Source organism: Plectropomus leopardus, chromosome 9, assembly GCF_008729295.1.
Source record: "Plectropomus leopardus isolate mb chromosome 9, YSFRI_Pleo_2.0, whole genome shotgun sequence".
Taxonomy (NCBI): Eukaryota; Metazoa; Chordata; class Actinopteri; order Perciformes; family Serranidae; genus Plectropomus; species Plectropomus leopardus.
In genome coordinates this window covers 30,020,981-30,040,173 of record NC_056471.1, presented here as the reverse complement: position 1 = coordinate 30,040,173, position 19,193 = coordinate 30,020,981, and the positions used below count along the sequence as shown (strand labels likewise).

The window sequence follows — 19,193 nt, the reverse complement described above, 5'->3', positions numbered from 1 at the left end:
TATATTTCAAATATTAACAAAAAAGATTTTCATTTTTATTGTAAATGCATATAATTTCCAAATATCAGTTCACAGTCTCATTATCTACTAATAATTGGTATCAGCCCTCAGTGAAAAGCATTGTATTTCATGTCTCCACCTGCTGGTGGCCCATCATGATAAGAGTCTGCATAATATGATGTTAATTCCATTGCAGAAGAGACTTGATCACAAAAATTAGGTGGGGAAAAGTGGATATATTGATAACGGTTATCAGCTAAATGAGTTATTATATATCGGCATATCGGATATTCGAAAAAAAATCCAGAAGCATACATCCCTGAAAAATATGTTTTCCTTCTTGTGTGTGTGCGATGACAGCAGAGGAACAAACCTCTCCACACGTGTAGTGATATGAGGTGTACTGAAACTATTTAACAGCTCTCAGTGGGTGGAAGGAGAAGCACAGATTCACCTCTCTGATTTAGGATCGGTGTAATAATAAACCTTCCAGACGCCACTGTGGGACCCTCAAAAATGTTTCTTACTCCCTTTTTGTTCCCCCTCTTTTCTCCGAAGAGACACACTGAGATTGACACACTCTTTAGCTCTTTTGCCTCCAGTTATTTCACTGTGCCTCAGCTTGGTTTAGATTTTAAATATTCATCTCAACCTGTCATTGAGATAACTTTTAAAGGTATGACTCTGCTTTTTGTATTCGTATTCAGCTTGTAATGTACTCCTCCCTGTGTGTCTTTTCTTAGGTTGCTGAGCTCCATTAAACCCGGTCTGGTGAAGAAAATCAACAGACTTCCAACACCTATAGCTGGCCTGGTAAGTCTTTAACCTTTACTCAACCTGACAGCATCCCCACCAAAACTAAAGACAGTCTCTAAATCCTCTTGGATTGTTTTTTCCCCATGCTATCTCTTGCTTTTCCTTGCTTGTCACATTGCTTTATGTCTGCGTCTCCTCCTCCCCTTTTACTTTTTATCAGCATCTGTTTGCCTCTCCAGGGCTGTTTTAGACGGTCTTTCTCAGTGCTGTCTAATTTTAAAAACTTGCCGGAATACTTGAATAAGTCCAAAAAGCTTTATGCATGACATGGCTTAGGGGTGTCATAGGAGATGTAGTGTATGGCAGCCTTGTAACTTTTATTGCTTTAGTACCTGTGCAGCTTTCCAAAGCACAAAGGTGACCTAAAGGTTACCTGGCCACATACTGAGATTTCTTTTTTTTAAAAAGATCACTTTTCAGCTTGTTTTTAAAGACAAATATTTGTTGTTCATGCCATCTCCCATGGTGAAAATTTGGCATTATCATTTATCATCAACTGCAGGCCACATTAGTGTGATTAAAGAAAAAAAATGTGTCAGGAGTCTGTAGGAACACACTCAAAACGATTTAAAACATGACGATGGTGTGCAAGTGTAAGGGGAGCTGGGTATTATTTGGATGACAGAGCAGACCAGGAAGTCTGAGTTTGGCTGAAATGGGCTTTCTTATCTCATGGTGTCGCTAATGGCTGCCAATGAGCCCTCTCTGGCTTTTCACAAGTGGCAGATAATTACACAGCCACATTCTTTACAAGCCTTTTTCTCCACCACACAGTCACTGCTAGAATAACAATTGATCATCCTGTTAGAGCTTTAAACCCAAGAGCTCCTCTGCTCACACTGTCTGGATAAAATTTTTGAAGGTTATGTCGCAATAAACATTTGGGCAAAATAAAATTCTCCTTCTTCAATTTTTGTTATTAGGAAATTGGTCTTAATTTTCATTAACATTAAAAAAGTCTTTACAAGTCTTAAAGCTACTTTACCTTAACCTGCAGGAATCCTGTTTAAGTGCAATAACTAATGGTACCATGAGAACAGCTGCCTCTTTTAGCCCAAGGAGAGGCAGAGTAGTTCCAGGATGAAAAACATTGCATGACCATTACTAATTAGCCCAAAGGGGCAGATATATCATCCACTGAAGAAAAACATGTTTACAGTGTTAGTTTGAGAACAACATATAAAAAGTAAGAGAAAAATCACACCTGCTGGTTTTATTCCAGTCTAAACAATATGAGTCTGTGTACTTTGGAAGTTTCATAATTCTGTCTCTCTGAGGCTTTGGAGGGATTTTTTCCTCCTCTGGGCTGTGATTAAAGAGGTGAGAAACACATAAACAAGGGGTCTGCTGTTATCAGGACCATCGTAATAAAACACAGGCTACTCCCCCTTCCTCTTCCTGTTTGGGGGCTAATGGGAAAATGAGTCTCTGAGGAGGTTCGGCTGTTTTGTAATTAGAGCAGCTACCTCAGTGCTTTGGCAGTTTGGCCTGTGCGACTCGCTGTTGGTCTGAACAGGTTGGTTGTTGCGTGCTCTGTTCCCAGCCGTCTCTGGGTCGACTGGTATGCTCATGTTTTACAGTGTGTAAACAGACACGCAGCGGAGATCGCCCTGCAAGTTGAATAGTAGTAATTCACATGTTTAAAATGTGTTGTTTTCCACACGTCAAGTTTAGGGCAGCAGTGACGCACATGGTAAAAGAAAAAAAACACAAACACTTCGAAGTGTTACGTAAACCCTTGTAATTCTGGCTTTGGGGATTTTCAGTTTTCATATTTATTTGAGGGATTGTATGCGTCATTAGTATCTTAAGATAATTCAGCTTCACACGGTGCAGTGAGAGCTTTTCAAAGCCCCGTCAGTCATGCTAAAGATGTTTTTTCTTTGCTTATATTTTAGATATAAAAGGGATTTTACTTGACAGCATGATAAAAGGAAAAAAAAATGAAACCACATGTGTGTGTTAAAGCCCTTTGCAGAGGCCCCACCACATAATATTATCTGGATACTTTAGTCAGGATAAAATATTAAACGTTTTGTAATTTGCTAGTACTGAGACACATTGCAATGTATTACCTTTTTTTCAACTGCAAATTAAGTCCCCTAAGGAAAACTTTGTCAATACATGTTATATCTTGTAATATAAAGTTTTCAGATGGTTTATCTCATTTCAGTCATTCTTATAGCAGTAAAATATATCCAGTGGGCTGAAAAAGCAGGTGATTTCTGATTCTAGTAGGCTAATAAAAGTTTAAATTTGTATTTGCAATATAATACATTTATTTTTAAAAATCAAGAATTGGTGTCTGCAATACTGTACTGTATTGATTTTTTTCACCACTCCTATTTAATACTGCTTTGTTTCATATGTGGAACAGCATAACAGCTGAACGCACATTTTGAAATAAATACATCACGTAACCAAATGTTATTGATAATGATCTCCTAATAATTTATTTTTAAGAACAGTGACTATATCATGTCCAGAGCAGGACATTTTGGCGGTTGAAAAATTAACATGGCAAGCCCATCTGTTAAGAGGAGCACTGTTTCTAAAATAATTATAATAAAAAATAATAATAATAATAATAATAATTTCTTCAATGCAGTTTCTTGTTACCTATTGACCAACACACAGGTGATGCTAAAACTGCAGCTGACTACATTTGCCAATATACTGGTTGAACTCTAGTAAGAATGCATAGAAATGCATATTTCACAAATATTATGTCTATGTATTTATGTGATATCAGTACTGGATGTATTTGTAGATGTCTTCTCAACAATAAGTACACTGAAGGGGACAGTACACCCCAAAATCAAAAATACATATTTTTCCTCCTACTTGTAGTGCTATATATCAATCTAGAGTGTCCAGTGTTGCAGAGTGTTATTGGCTGTAGAGATGTCTCCAATAAAATGGAACTAGATTGCACTTAAGGTGTTCAAGGTGCCCAAAGATTACATTTGAAAAACTCATCGGCAACATCTCTTTTCAAAAATCAGACCTGGTTACTCAAGATAATCAACAGACCTCGTTGTGAGCAGTTTCGTGTCTCTATTAAACTACACCTGCCAACTGTATCACTGCACAGAGGGAAGCGTGTATTTACGTCATTGAGCTTCTCGGAGCTAGTGAAGGGCTCAATTATGCTGAAAATTGTATCTGGAGATGGAGGCAGACGGAGACTTCTGTTCGTACTTTTCATTAATTTTGTTCATATTTGTGCATGTTTTCTAAGAGCTTGTGATATGGACAAAACAAAGGTCCACCTCTGGAGATTGTAGAGGCAGTGTAGCATAGTTTAAGCAGCTTCTGCTAACCGAATCACCGTGTGCATCTACTCACGGACAAAGATTCCTGTGCTGACTCACCTGAGCTAGCTAACACTACAGCTCACCCTCAGAGGACGCCATCAGTGTTAACATCTCACACCGTCACAAACATAAGCCTCTCTTCAGTGAGTGGATGCTCGTTTCCCTCTGCGCCGTGATTTGGTTGCCAAGTGTATTTCAGTGCACAGTGCAGCATGGTGGGGCCCTCTCCTTCACCTTACTCTTGTCTTATTTTTGGGTGTTGTCCTTGGCAGGGAGGAAAAAAAAGAATATATCTTCTTGACACCCAACTAGCTTGTTTCCTCATCCTGGTCAGCTTTCCTCTGGATTCAGTCAAGGCCCCAAAACAGGGTGTGAGCACTGATCCTCTTCCCTGAGAAACCTTGGTGGTCTAATCTTGGTGGTCAGATATCGATTACAGTGAGGGTTGTGTTCAAAGGAACCCAAGCTCTTTTTTTCTCACGCACACTTGTACCAATGTAGGTACAATGCACACATACGCACACACACACACACACACAGTCCTTATCAGCATGATATGCACAGCCAATAACACTGGAAGGTTGGAGAGTGTGACTTAAGCCGCATTTACACTGCCTGTTCAAGGTGGGAATATCACACTGTTATACCGCCTCGTCGTTCTGTATATAACGTCTGAGCGCAGAAAGTAGGGACAGAGGTCTCACCTCTGAGCCGAACTAGTAACAGTGCGGAAACAAGGTCTGTGTATGTACCCATGGGCGGCATGGGTTTGACGTTTTGACAACATGTTTATATCCCATCCAGGCAGATTTTACAAGCAGCTTTTAGCATTACGGCTAATTCAAGGAGCAGTGGCGGTAAATGTCTGCAAATTGGGAAAACAATGAGATTACGGAGCTTATTACCTTCCGAGCAGACGATGAGATCAGCTGTCATACAACAGAGACAGTAAATGATGGTGATGCCTTTGTTAGTGTTTAGAAAGTGTAGCTGGCACATGTTTTATATGTCACACCTTTGATGGCGGGACGCCTCGATGCGGTGTATAATCACATACAGGAGCAGAATGATGCTGCTAATGTTTGGTTCTGTGTAAAAATGCAGGAGCAATATAGAGGGGAGATTTTGTTGCGACCCTATAGCAACATTTCTGTGTAAAAGTGGCTTTTCAGACAGTTGGGATTTACCCTCGGCTAATTCATATAAATAAACTTTTTTCTGCTGCTAATTGTCATCTTTTGTGCACCTTCTGCTGTATTTTTTACTTAATTTTATCAGTTGTTAATTTTATCACAATATTAGTGTTTCCATACCGGATCTAACTTTTGCCCAAATTTATTATGACTTCTTTTTAAGGGGAACAGAGTGGACAAGGGCTTTGTGTCACAGTCACTCTCCTACCTCCTAATCCTTCTACAAACACATTCAGCTGTCAGTCACTTCTTTGTGGTAAACGCCCAGTTTCCTGTGGCAGTGACCTGCAAATCACCACAAAGTTATGCTCACTTCTTCAGACACACTCGCATGCACACACTCCAAGCACCCAGTAAATTACCCAGTGTGTCATTACGCAAGTCGGTACTAAATGAGCCTTTTTAATCAGCTGTCGGTTTATTTCAGTGTTTGTTATTTCAAATCCAGACCGTGTGAAACACAAGCTGGGAAACAGAGGAAAATCTGTGGGACAAAATTGTTTAGCTGCTGGAGTTACAGTTGAAGTTGCTTCATGATTGCTGAGATTTTTGATGTCAGCGTCACCAGATCCCCATCCAGCCTCTGGCTGCAACTTCTCAAGTGCTCACTTTTTCATGAATACTCTAAGAAATATATGGTCCTCTGTGGTTTCTTATCAAACAGCTCCTGCGGGCTCGTCTCTGAGAAAAAGTTTCTCTTTGTAGTGCCTATAGTTGAAGAATGCACAACATGTTGTATGGAAGGGCTGAGAGCTGCATTATGATAGCAAATGTGGTCATACATATTTAGTTTTTTGTTTCCTTTTTGCAAAATATTATCCACACAGTTATCTAGTTTTGGGTAAAGAAAAAATATATATTTCTAATGAGACTCTACCAAGAAAAATATGTTAGTAGCCACCAAACCAAATTTGAATTATTAAAAAAAATCACCAAGTATGTAAAATTAGGGTTCAAAATCGAGCAGTATTCTCTGCTCTGAGAGACTGGGGGTGTGTCTGCTGAAGGAGTTTAAACTACGGTTAGACATTAGATCTCAGTATTTATGGTTTAATGTGTCGTTCTGTTCACGCTGTGTGTGAGGGGTGAGTTTGCTATGTTTTACAAGCCCTCTTAGCTCTTTCATTGTGATAAATTTGTGAATAAATAAGTCTGTTAAATGCCACAATCATTTAAACACAAGCAGAATATCAGCTATTAACCTGCCTTTAAGTTGTTTTAGCCCAAATCAGCTACTCGGCACGCTGGCAGTTACTGTTCACTGCTTTGAGTGTCAGCTTTGACGCTAACGATAGCTGCTATTAGCTGCTGATCCAGAGGCTCTCTCGGCCTTCGACTCTCATTTGGCTCAGGGTGTGTTTGTTACTGTGCTACCGGTGAAGCTGTTGACAAGAGTCTGTAGTTGCGTGGCGGCTCGCTGCTCGGCTCAGGAGATTCGCGTTCTTTGTGCCGCTGAGTTAGCTGCTAACAAGAGTCTGTTGCTTCACAGTGGCTCATTCTTTGTTTTTATATAGAACGGGAGAGATTATGTTAAAGATGGCTCTGTCAAACAGGCTTTTGGGCCCATCCAAAAGCTCCTGTACACAGAAATGGTAAATAACAGTTTAACGGTCTAACGCCACAATTCAGTCCTACACAGTTTTCTAACATTTATATGTGTTTAGAAATAAATTACTGATTTTTCTTTACCCTGACTGTAATTACATGTGCATTGTTAAGGAAAGACCTTCTGTCCTTTAGAAGAGTGTCTGTCATAAAAAAATCCTATTTATGTTTCAGCTTTTGCTGTCTGGCTTTGAATGCAGCCCTTGTTTGAAATGGCTTTGATATTTTTGAATAAGATCATTACTTATTGAGTTAGCCGTATTATTTCTTTGCTATTCATAGACTAAAACCTGAACACAACAAGACAGCTCACCACACATCTGCTGTCTACTGTTCGCCACCAACTCCAATTTTAGCAAGAATTGATTAAGTTAACTTGCTCATGGACACAGCTATTGAGCAAGTTCAGTCTTCCACTTGACCCTTTCAAAATACATTGCCAGCTTTTTAGCATTTACACACACTGAGTTTAAAGTCAAAGAAGCAGCTTTTCTAGCATGTGTCCAAGTGTTTGCACAAGTTTGATCTGGAAATAAGTCAATACATCATATGCAATGGGAGTAAGTAATACCTCACTGTTTACATAATTGCCAAGAAGTTTGACACAGAGCAGCAAAAGAAAATCCTCCCAGTTATTGAACTTTACTACAGAATCCCATTCGGTTGGGATATTTGGGTCATATTTGGATCTGTTTACTTGGACGCAAAATGTTTGGGAGTCCCTGTTACAGGCTGTCCCCACCCTGAGGGAGGATATTATTGTTCCACAAGCAATAACTCATTTCTGATATCTGGAAAATATTCTTTAGTATGGCTACGCTGATATTAATTGTATGCGAATGTGACCTTGATCAGCACTGCAGGTGTGTCCTCCCCAGAGTAAAACTGTCAAAGGAGGAGATTGCTGTGTCCTTTCTTAGAGAGTGTCTGTGTCTGTGTGTGTGTGTGTGTGTGTGTGTGTGTGTGTGGCGTGCGTGCGTGCGTGCGTGCGTGTGTGTGTGTGCGTGCGTGCGTGCGTGCGTGCGTGCGTGCGTGTGCACATGGGTGGGTGGAGTTGCCTCACCAGGAGAGCAGAGATGGCACTGTCCCAAAAACACAGGAAGCTGCAGGGTGGGTTTAGAGGGGGTGTTTTGCTACAAATGGGAGAGGATCGTGAGAACAAGTGTTTCGTGTGTGTGTGTGTGTGTGTGTGTGTGTGTGTGTGTGTGTGTGTGTGTGTGTGTGTGTGTGTGTGTGTGTGTGTGTGTTGTGTGTGTTGTGTTTGTAGTCATGCATGTTTAATATGAATAAGTCTGTAGTGAGTCTGAGCATTTAAAAGGATGCATACATATATATATATTAAGAACTTTACATTGTCTGAATGTGTGCATGTTGTGGATATCAGCACACTGTATTTGTGTTTTGGTGTGAGAGGGATAGAGAGAGAGAGAGTGCTTGGGACAATCAGGGCGAAGAGGAAACGGTGACACCCAGAGAGAGAAAGAGAGAGGAGGGAGAGAGAAAGAGAGAGGGAGGGAGAGAGATAGAGAGAGACAGAGAGAGAGAGAGAGGGAAGGGCTTTGGCTGTGGCCCTCTGAAGGAGAGAGAGGCACAGAAACAAAGAGAGAAGATAAGGAGGGGCCATTTCGAGATCCCTCTCTTCTCGCTGCTCTGGAAACGAATAGCCGCGTCAGGCATAGTAGAGAAATTAGGAGATGAGAAGAAAGAGAGTAAAAGAGAGAAGTATTAGAGGGGGGGGGGTGTGAGAGTGTGTGTGTGTGTGTGTGTGGATGTGTGTGTGTGTGTGTGTGTGTGTGTGTGTGTGTGTGTGTGTGTGTGTGTGTGTGTGTGTGCGCGTGCGTGCGTGCGTGCGTGCGTGCGTGCGTGCGTGTGCACATGGGTGGGTGGAGTTGCCTCACCAGGAGAGCAGAGATGGCACTGTCCCAAAAACACAGGAAGCTGCAGGGTGGGTTTAGAGGGGGTGTTTTGCTACAAATGGGAGAGGATCGTGAGAACAAGTGTTTCCGTGTGTGTGTGTGTGTGTGTGTGTGTGTGTGTGTGTGTGTGTGTGTGTTCATTTGTTTGTAGTCATGCATGTTTAATATGAATAAGTCTGTAGTGAGTCTGAGCATTTAAAAGGATGCATATATATATATTAAGAACTTTACATTGTCTGAATGTGTGCATGTTGTGGATATCAGCACACTGTATTTGTGTTTTGGTGTGAGAGGGATAGAGAGAGAGAGAGTGCTTGGGACAATCAGGGCGAAGAGGAAACGGTGACACCCAGAGAGAGAAAGAGAGAGAGAGGGAGGGAGAGAGATAGAGAGAGACAGAGAGAGAGAGAGGGAAGGGCTTTGGCTGTGGCCCTCTGAAGGAGAGAGAGGCACAGAAACAAAGAGAGAGAGAACCTGGGAACAGGAGAGGAGAGCTCAGCTCAGGTTGCATCCAACAAAGAGTCTGTCTGAGAGCAGAGGGTAGAGAGGGAGGACGACTGAGAAGATGGGGAGAGAGTGAAAGGTAGAGAAGAAGAGAGAGAGGGACTGATCGAGGAAAAGCAGGTGAAGGAGGGAAGATATTGAAGGAAGCCTTTAAAAGGGAGCAAAAGGTGAAGAGTGAAAGTTGGAGTAATCTGACAGGCAAGACGTACGAAAGCCAAACACGAAACCTGGAGGTGTCACATTTCTGTCGAGCAGGTATCCTGATTTTCATGTTGTGTGTTGCTGGTCTGTGTGTTTATGGTGTGTGTGTTTGCATGTGTGTATGCAAGGAAAGGAGATGAATCCATCCTCTTCAAATTAGTAAAACAGGAGTCTTGTCATCTCTCTTCTCTGGCCAACATGTGTGTTTGTGTGTTTCCCTGACAGAGACCTTGAAAGAGTTGTTCATTTGTGTGTGTGTGTGTGTGTGTGTGTGTGGGTGTGTGTGTGTGTGAGTGAGTGAGTGTGAGAAAGAGAGAGAGTCAGAGACTTCATTTGCAGTAAATAAAGAGGACGTTGACCTCGTGTAATTTTCTGTGAATAATTTTCTTGTAGTTCTATCTTTGTGAGGACCCATTTGAATTTGACACCTTATAAGGACATTTTTTATCAGATATGTTTGACCTTAGCACGGTTCCCACATTCATGAAATTCCTTCAAAAACTGTGAAATTAGAATAACTGGCCTGGAAATGTTTTGGTATTAACATAAAGTTTTGGAGGAGTTTTGAATATACATTGTTTTAGGTAGGCCTATTGTTTAAAATGTATTCAGAAAAATCCCCAATCATGTCTACCATTGCACAAAGTATGTTGCATTTAAATTCTAGTGCTGCGCTGTGTGACACTTGATCGGATCTTTGGTTATCTATCCTCCAAAACGTGCATGGATTTGATGTTTTGCAGAGTACCTGTTTTTTCCAGTCTGATCTTTTTACATATGAAACTCGTTGGCAGTTGGTCTAATTTGTAAGTGAAGATAGCAAGTGCTAGCAGTTTGCACATTCAAAAATATCCAGGAAAAATGTGTTCTTATACCAACCCTTTTGAAATTCTTAAATAAAGTCAGAGTAATAAGGTAAAATATTATGGAAAAGTTTAGAAAATGTATTAGCTAAAATGTGTGTGAGGCCGGCCTTAGGTCTAAAGTTTATGGCTAGAGTTTGGTTTAAGATGTAAATAGGGTTGAAATTTGGAAGTCATTGAGTCAGTGAGAATGGATGTGCAGAATTTATGATCATCAAAGTGTGTTCACGTATGTGTCCATTAAATTAACGTGTGTACCTGTTTGAAGAGCCAGACTTATGACGTATGATTTTAAGTGAATTGGAGAGAGTGTGTGAGGACATTTTTTGACTTCCAGAAATGCTGGTCCATTTCTGTCGGTCCTATCAGATATGTTTGTTGAAAATAAGGTTTAAATTTGGGAAGTCAATGAGTCAACGAGAATGGACGTATAGAATTTCTTATCAATAAAGGGTGTACATGTTTTGACAATGCCTAATGAGCCAGACTTTATTTTCTCTGTGTGGTGTCAGTAGTGCATTTCATATTTTATCCGTATGATTTTCAGTGAATTGGAAAGAGTGTGTGCGTCATGGGTGTGTTTGAGTTAAGACCTTGTGCAGTTAATGGACCCGACCTCGCGCTGCCTTCTGTCGCTGCCAACAGCTTATTTATCCTCACGAAATTCTGTGTGTGTGTTGTGTGCAGGACAACCTCAGTGTGTTTCTGCGCGGCTGTGAGGAGTTGGGACTAAAAGGCTCCCAGCTGTTTGACCCTGGAGACCTGCAGGACACATCGACACGCCCCACCGCCAAGTAAGTCTCAAAGCTTCAGTGTTACCTTACTGCCCAACAGGTGTTTCTTTTCATCGTGTTTCACTGTATCCACCATTTGAAAAAGATGTGCTCTAACTCCTTGTGGGAAAATGATTGCTCCTTATGAAAGGGGTCAATGTGTTCATCTGCTGGACTACTGGACCAATCAGCCTAATAGTTTGTCTGCACATTTACAGCTATTTGCTAAAGGACCTTTCATGGCTGCAGTGATCTAAAGTTTTTGGTGACTGCTATGTTTTATTCGAAAGCAAACTCCTCACCCCTCCTAACCTGTATGCAAGGGCTGCAAGTGATCAACAAAATAACACAGCAAAAAGGCATTTCTGGCAATCAGCTTGGCTAAAAACAAGCCAAGCTAATTTGTTGGAGGCAACTTGTTGCTTGAAAATGACATCTATAGAAAAGTTTTGTGTCATTTTTAACTGGAGCATCTGCAGATTAATTGCATACCTGATATGTTATAATCCACCTACGTTAGGCATGATATGAGATTAAGATATCCCTGGTTCTGTTAATTTTTCCCGCCATCTTAGCTGCAAGGGGAACTGGGAGGGACAATCGTGTGACTCAATTGTGACATTTGCTTGTGAGTGAAGAGAGAGGTAGAGAAGGGTTTTATTGAAAATTGTTTCCGAGGATTGTCTCCATATAGCCTGTCTACTCCTGTTACGCCTCGAAAATGTAAACCTCATGTTGTCTCCCCTTTATCCCTCTATCATCATGCTTAGTTGCTCAACACACAGCCTTCCCTGCACTCTCTGTTCCTCCATTACTTGCCCACAGACGTACCTGGCAAAGATCTGCACTTTACTAAGTGAACTATACAGTTCAATTAAAAAAACTGAATTATGAATGCAGATGCTGGATTTAAAAATCTCATCCCAGCGTCCACTTACAGTTGTGCAGGAGCTTTAAGGACTTATCTTCCAGTTGACCTGAGTGTTGGGTTCAAAGTTCAGTCAAAATGATTTCACACCAGTGTCTGTTTAGTAGCTCTGTTTCTGGAGTTTATGTATTTTTTAGACATTTTGATACTACTTTACGGCCTGTATTTGGATAAGTGGATGGACCAAGTGTTGTGTTGAGGATGAACCCTTCAGTTGTGTGTTTTTAGACGGCGTGTCTGTGTCACTCGTTATGTTTCTCTCCATCAGTCACCCCGTCTTTCATTCTCTGCATCACACAATCACTCAGTTCACTGCTTACACAAATAACTAACTGAGAGTCAATGGAAGTTTGTAGAGCCTGTGTCAGTGAAGCAACAATACCATATCTGTTTGACACAACTGGTCTCTGTCCAAAGACAACACTCAGTCGCTGAACCGTGACTCCTACTTTGTTGCTTGGTAACAAAGACAAGTGCATGTAGTTGTTTCATATATGTATATATTTATATACTGTTTGTGTGGGTGTGTCAGCGTGTGTGTGGCATGTGCTGTCCTCGTGCTTCGACAGGGTTTCATTCACAGAAGGTTCGAGAAAGGTGCTGCTGGAGATGGTGGGAGAGAGAGGGGGGGCAGAGCTAATCTTAGCTGGTCTCAGGAGGAGCTGCTTGACTGGTTCTGTCAGGACAAGGATTTCTTTCAAAGCATTGTGGGGTGTGCGTGCGTGCGTGTGTGTGTGTGCGTGCGTGTGTTTGTGTACACTATTGTTAAAGTGCCTCTGTTTCTGAGCATGTGTGCAACCATCACCCCGTTGCACGAATGTAGCTCCAGTTTTAACAGAGATGCATTTTCAGTCATTTTCTTCTCACCCCTGTTTGTGCCTCTTTTAAATGTATTCAGTCATGATGTGATTTTTTAAAATTTATTTGTATTTATTTATTTATTTATTTTTTACAGTTTTTAATAATAGTAATGATAATAATACATTTCATTTATAGCGTTATAGTGTTTAACATTGACTGGTAACACATAGGAGACCCTAAATAAAACATGGAGTTGACATTTAAGTTACTACTATTACATTTATTTATTGAGCACTTTTCACATTGACCTGTACAATGCCGTTTTAAGACAGATAACAACGAACCCACAGTTGCATTTTTTTCCATGTCTCACCTGCATATTGTTTTAGCATGTGTACATTTTTCCACATGAAGCCCTTTATAACCATATTTTGTTTATTTGGGACGTGTCTGCTGTCTCACCTTAGTGGCAAGCAGATGTTACAAAGCAGCTGCCTTTTGGAAAGTTAGTTTAGACTGACGGTGTATTTTAGGAACACCTCCTACTTTAGTTTGACACAAGGCCTGTTGTGCTTATCGAATCTTGTCTATGAATTTGAGCAGATGACAGATTGTTAAATACTGTTTGTTTTTTTGTTTTTTTTTTCCCCATGAAACAGTAGTTTGAATTTCAAATCTAAATCCACAACCGTAATGTGTGTGAAAATGTTCATTACAAACAGATACTGCAATAAGAAAGGCACAGGAACCAAATCAAAGCGTCATCTCAACTGTAATGAATCATATTTTTCTGTGGAAGATGATTTTCATACTGAGCAAATACTCACTCACTCTAGAAATATCACTGTGAGTAATCTATATACACTAAACTGAAAAGGAAACATTGGAGTCATTGTTTAAGAGGCCCTGTGCTATTTCCACTTGTTATGTAACTTTCTGCCGTACAGGATGCGATTTTCTTGCAGTTTGTACCCATGACAGGAAGCAGTTTCGATGCGTCTCCCCTCAGAGTCTCCGGACAGGTGTTTACTCGTCTAGGAAACAGCTTTAGACAGGGAGGCGTGAAGACAGACAGGTTCTGATACACTATGAGCTCAGGCCTGAAATATCTCCTGTTCCTCTGTGTCTTAATGGAAACGGATCGATTTCCAAGATAAGTGACAGTGTGCCAGGCAGAGTCAGTGAGAGGAGAGGAGACAGACGCTGTGTTTCCATGCAGCTGTCGAGCAAATTTTACACAAAGTTTTGAGATGCTGCAAAAAGTAAACTAGATTAAAAAAAGGTTTCCCTCAGCTGTGGAGGAAAAAATATAATGGAAATGCAACAAGAGAACACAAGCCCCTCTTTCATTTTACTATTGAGTTACTCATACTCTTTACAGTCTGCAAGTAGCCGGAAATATATCTAAATATATATATATATGTGATAATATTAACAGCAATTAATAGCAACAATAACAACTTAACCTAATTTTAGGAATAACAAAGGCTGGATTAAAGTAATAAGCAAATAATTTCGACTGTCGTGCTTTGTACTGTTTTATAGATGAAAACTTTGCTTGCTGGTACATTCGCCATTAGCTTTTTTACACTTATTAACAGTAATAGTTGGTAGAATTTTAATTTTTAAAGGAAGAAAAATATAAATCAAAAGTTTGTCATTTAATTCTTCATGAAATCTGTCCTCTCATTCTATAAAAGTTTTATCAAACAAAGAACAAACTTATTGTAAACTTGGAAAAATTACAAATTTTCCTCTTAGTATAAGTTATGCTGTTGATCTTAGACAGTATGATGACTCAGTATTATATTTTATACCTTTATTATTATCATTACTAGTATTATTATTTTTACTTTAATTTACTTATTTTTTAATTTATTTTAATTTTATTTATTAATTCATTTACTTTTTATTCATTTATTTTTACTAAGTCATTTACTTTTTATTGATTTATTTTTTATGTAATTTTGATGTCTGTTTAGTTACCAAGGCCTCTTGCTGTTATCCACTGCTGTCACCCACCTGCATTCACTCAACAGTCACAATAGAGTGACACCCAAGTTTTGACAAGTCTTTTTTAACCTCGTTCAGTTGCATTAGTCCCTGCTCCAAGCATGACCGCCTGAAGTTTATTTTTCCCTCCTATTATATATTTATAACTTGGAAGAAGAGAAAATAAAAGGAGGGTGAGAGTAAAACATAGCTGTTTTATATCTCCAGATTAATATGGTTTTAACACTACTGTTTTGACATTGTACATCTTTGACATTTATGTTTCTGTTTGTCATTAATACTGTATGAAAAAAATCACATACGGTGACTCTGATAAAGACAAAAAAGTGAGACAGGAAGTAGATGGCAGAACATGCCCCTAAATGCGATCTAATACCTTGTGGAATCTGTCCTTCAGGTTTGCTTTTACAAGCTTTCATCAGAGAGGAGCAGCCTGTCTCTGTGTTTATATTGTCATTTGACAGAAAGTGATGATGATGAGGAGGAGGGTTTAGAGATCATCCCCTCCAGCTACTTTCACCTTGCTCTTCTCCCCCTCTTTCCCCCTCTCTCTCTGTCAGGTCCCCGCTGTCATGGAAAACACACGCAACTGCAATTTGGGTGTCTGTTACGTGTTGAGTGAGTTGGGCTTTGTGACCCTCAGGCCTTGGAAAATAGTGAAAAACAGTTTCATAATTTAACTCAGGATTCATTATTCAAAATTAAAATAAAATGCTCATTAGTTTTCTCTGTTTGATAAATGTGACTCTTATATTTAGCAGATGTTGTGGTTTTTTTCTGACAAAGTTATGCTATAATGTAACCAAATCCAAACCTCTCATAGTTTCTTAAAAATTTGTTCCATTTTCCATAAAGCATTAAATTTCCCACACAGGATCATGCAGTACTTAATCTTATAAGCATTTTTGTATCCATATAAGATTTTCTGCTTTTATGTTTACTTGGATCCCCTGCAGATAAAGCCACAGTGCAAGAGGCTATAAAGTGAGGACCTGTTAAGCTGGAATTATGTTTCTCCAAACCCTCAGATAACGGTGTTGTGGGTAACCACAGGTCACAGAGGAACCAGCTGCCCGCAGATCAACAACGTGTCAAGGTCATTGGTTGATTAAGCTTTGTTGGAGCTGTATTTAGTATATAGTGTAAGATGTACTCAAGTTATAGTGATAATAATTATGACAATTTCAATAATAACTTTCTTTATATAGCACTTTTAAAAACATGTTTACAAAGTGCTTGAACAGATAAAGCAAAGGCCAAAACTCTGTTTAATAAAATAAACATCAACAAATGTGCCAAACAGACAAGGTCTAGAAAAGTCAAATAAAAAGGCAAGAACAAAACGCAGATTGGGGCGCCCGGTGGCTCAGTGGGTGGAGCGAGCGCCCCATGTGCAGGCCGCGGGTTCAGTTTGCGTGTCGCCCCCTTTCCTGCTGCCCCTTTCATGCTTTCTCTGTCCTATCAATTAAAGGCATAAACAGTCCAAAAAAAATCTTTAAAAAAACAATAAAGCAGATAGAAGGAACAAAAATGTTATAAAAAAGGCAGATCTCAAAATTAGTTAAGGCACTAAATGAATAAAGTTTTAAAAAATCTTCGAATAATAAATGCAATAAAGGACAATAAAAAAAGATAAAAAAGACGGCATCACATCAGTGAGGATAAAACAAAGATGAGAAGATAAAAAACAGATGCATAAGAGATAGATGAACATTAAAAATAAAAATGGTAAGACCAGGGCATCAGAAGGATAAAAAGTCAACATATTTTCCAATTAAAGGTTATTTATTTTCCAAATATTGTAGCCTGTATTCCATGTAAAGCAAACCCATACATGTCAACGTGTGTATTATAGATAATTGGTTGTCTTTAAAAGGCTATCTGCTATCCATGTATAGTGAATTAAATAGCCATAAAAATAAAAAGATTTTTTAGATAATGGGGGAAACATGTTCAAACCATCATATTTTCCAGCTGACCAAACGTTCAAAATGTGGCCGCCAGCCACCTTAAAACCAGCATCAGAGAGAGAAACCACATCCCTCCCATCCTGGCTCCTCTCCATTGGCTCCTTTTCAAACCCGTATCAGTTTTGAGCATTTATTGATCGCCTGTACGGCTGGTGTTGGGCTAGCACTTGGTTATATTGCAGAGCATTTAACTCAATCAGCCTGAGCGCAGATGTAGAGCTTTTTTTGGTCACAATCCAAGCTGAAGCCTGAGGATGACCAGGCGACCGAAAAGAGTGCTTTAAATCTGATCCTTCTTGTCTTAAACTCAGGACACTTTTTAAGACTTCAAACTTGTGTTTTTGGGAATGTTGCTACATTATAAGCATTTTTATCTTGAAAGGTGTGAAGCTGTTGTATGATCTTTCCTTAAGATACACCTGTGGCTTTATTCATATTATGTGATATGAATCAGGATAACCACGCCCAAATCAACCCAGCTTCAGGAAACTGTAACAAAAACTCAAATGACAACATTTAAAATTTGGATTGAGGCTAATGTCTGATCAATGTTATGCTATTTATTATGCATGTAAGACCCTTGATTACATATTAAGAACATTTTGAGTGATTTGGGTTCCCAGAGTCTTTAAAAATGAAAATATTGTCCTCAGGATATGATTGCTTGTGTTTTTATCATTCGTAACATTCGTACTTTCTTAAATGTTTTAAGGTTTTTCGGGCATTCTTCCCTTTTAAAATGATTAGGGGAATGTTAAAACTTGACACAAATTCAAATTTTTTTTTATTTCAAGCATTTTCGATTTAATGTTGTTTTACGTCTCAGTGACGGTATTTTAGTCTGTCTCTGGTGCTGCTGCATCTCCATCTCTCAGCCTAGAAGTTTCCACAACACAAGTGTGTGTCAGGGTCAGTTTTACAACTGCGTCATTCCACTTCCCATTTATAGCTTTAAGCGGTGATCCACAAGATCCACAACTTTTCATTTTGGCAACATTTGTGGTGCTAAATGGCTTCTGCTGTGGTGTTTTGCACTGCACCTCCCAGAGACCACTTGGCAGTCAAACCGCCACTGAGACATCTGTCTCGTCGAACTGATGCATGCCGGTGCAAAATGGTAGATGTAGAAAGGTGCCCTTGCTCTTTATATTTCAGGTAGCTGAAGACAAACTGCAGCTAGTAAACATAACTGCTGGAAATATTAAATAAATACATCACCTAACACGCTGAGCCCAGAGATGCGAGTTTTGAGTCTGTTAGTTCTCCTGCGTGGGCTTCACTCACTGCAGATCCCTCTACTGTATATTAAAAAGTTTTGTTTTTGCTGCTGTTTTGCATGAATCTGTGGGAGTTTGTTCGGTTTAAAAGCTGTCTGCTGTTGTATTTATGTAAGATGTTTCATTAAATAACACCAGAAGTCAGTGTCTCACTCTCTCTCCCTCTCTGTCTCGCTCTCCCAGGGGAAGTGACTGCAGCCGAAAGCTCAAGAATGTAAGTGCTACTTGTGGATTACATTTGTTTGTGTGCTAAATGGCATGTTTGGATGCATACTGTGATTATGGTCAAGTGTTTCTGTTTGTGCTGCAGTTGTCACACTCGTTTCCTTCAGCTGCTCTTCTGTCTTTTCCAGCTCCACCAGGTCTGTTCACACTACACTCAGCTTTTTCACTTGTATCTATCCCATGTGGTCTTCTCCACCAAATCTGTCAATTTCATGCCATCTATCTTTCAGCTCTGCGTATTCTGTCGGTGGTCTGACATTTTACAACTTAATTTTCCTATTCTATTTATCTTCTCTTTCTTCTGTATCTAGCTGTTCTTCTTACTATGTTATGAGTTTAATTTCAGTGTATTTGAACATCAGCGCTCCTTTAGCTCCTTTCTCAGTGCACAAATAATATACTAACTGTTGTTGAGAGGTAATTGGAAAGGTTGCGCTCAGCATTCACACAAGGGTCAAATGACTCTAAAGTAGTCAGCTCTGACTCCAATCTGCAGTGATGCAAATACAACATTCAGGTGGATGTGCTAATTTTATGCCCTTTTACAGATGAAATGCAGTGGCATGTCATCACAAAATATCGTCCATCTCCATTCAAGCAGTACTTGTTCAAAATTAGTCTCCACTGAGTTCAAAAGAGGGACTTAATAAGTAACAGATCTAAAGGCAAGACAGCTTTATTTGTACAGCACATTTCATACAACAGGGCATTTCAAAGTGTTTTACAGAGCAATAAAATAAAAAAAGTTAATAAAGAATATAGATTTGCAATAATAGTAAGGAGATAAGAAA

At 39.6% G+C, this 19,193-nt stretch overlaps 1 protein-coding gene across 7 annotated transcripts in view; it reads left to right on the top strand.

The window, feature by feature from the left end:
- Positions 1 to 19,193, top strand: part of LOC121948553 (LIM and calponin homology domains-containing protein 1-like) — a 110,270-nt gene that overhangs the window by 45,978 nt on the left and 45,099 nt on the right. For all 7 annotated transcript variants that reach the window (XM_042493976.1, XM_042493973.1, XM_042493975.1 and 4 more), the window contains exons 3-5: positions 744 to 813; positions 11,103 to 11,209; positions 18,361 to 18,391. In XM_042493976.1, coding sequence (XP_042349910.1) covers positions 744 to 813; positions 11,103 to 11,209; positions 18,361 to 18,391 — 208 coding nt within the window. The remainder of the gene's footprint in view (positions 1 to 743; positions 814 to 11,102; positions 11,210 to 18,360; positions 18,392 to 19,193) is intronic.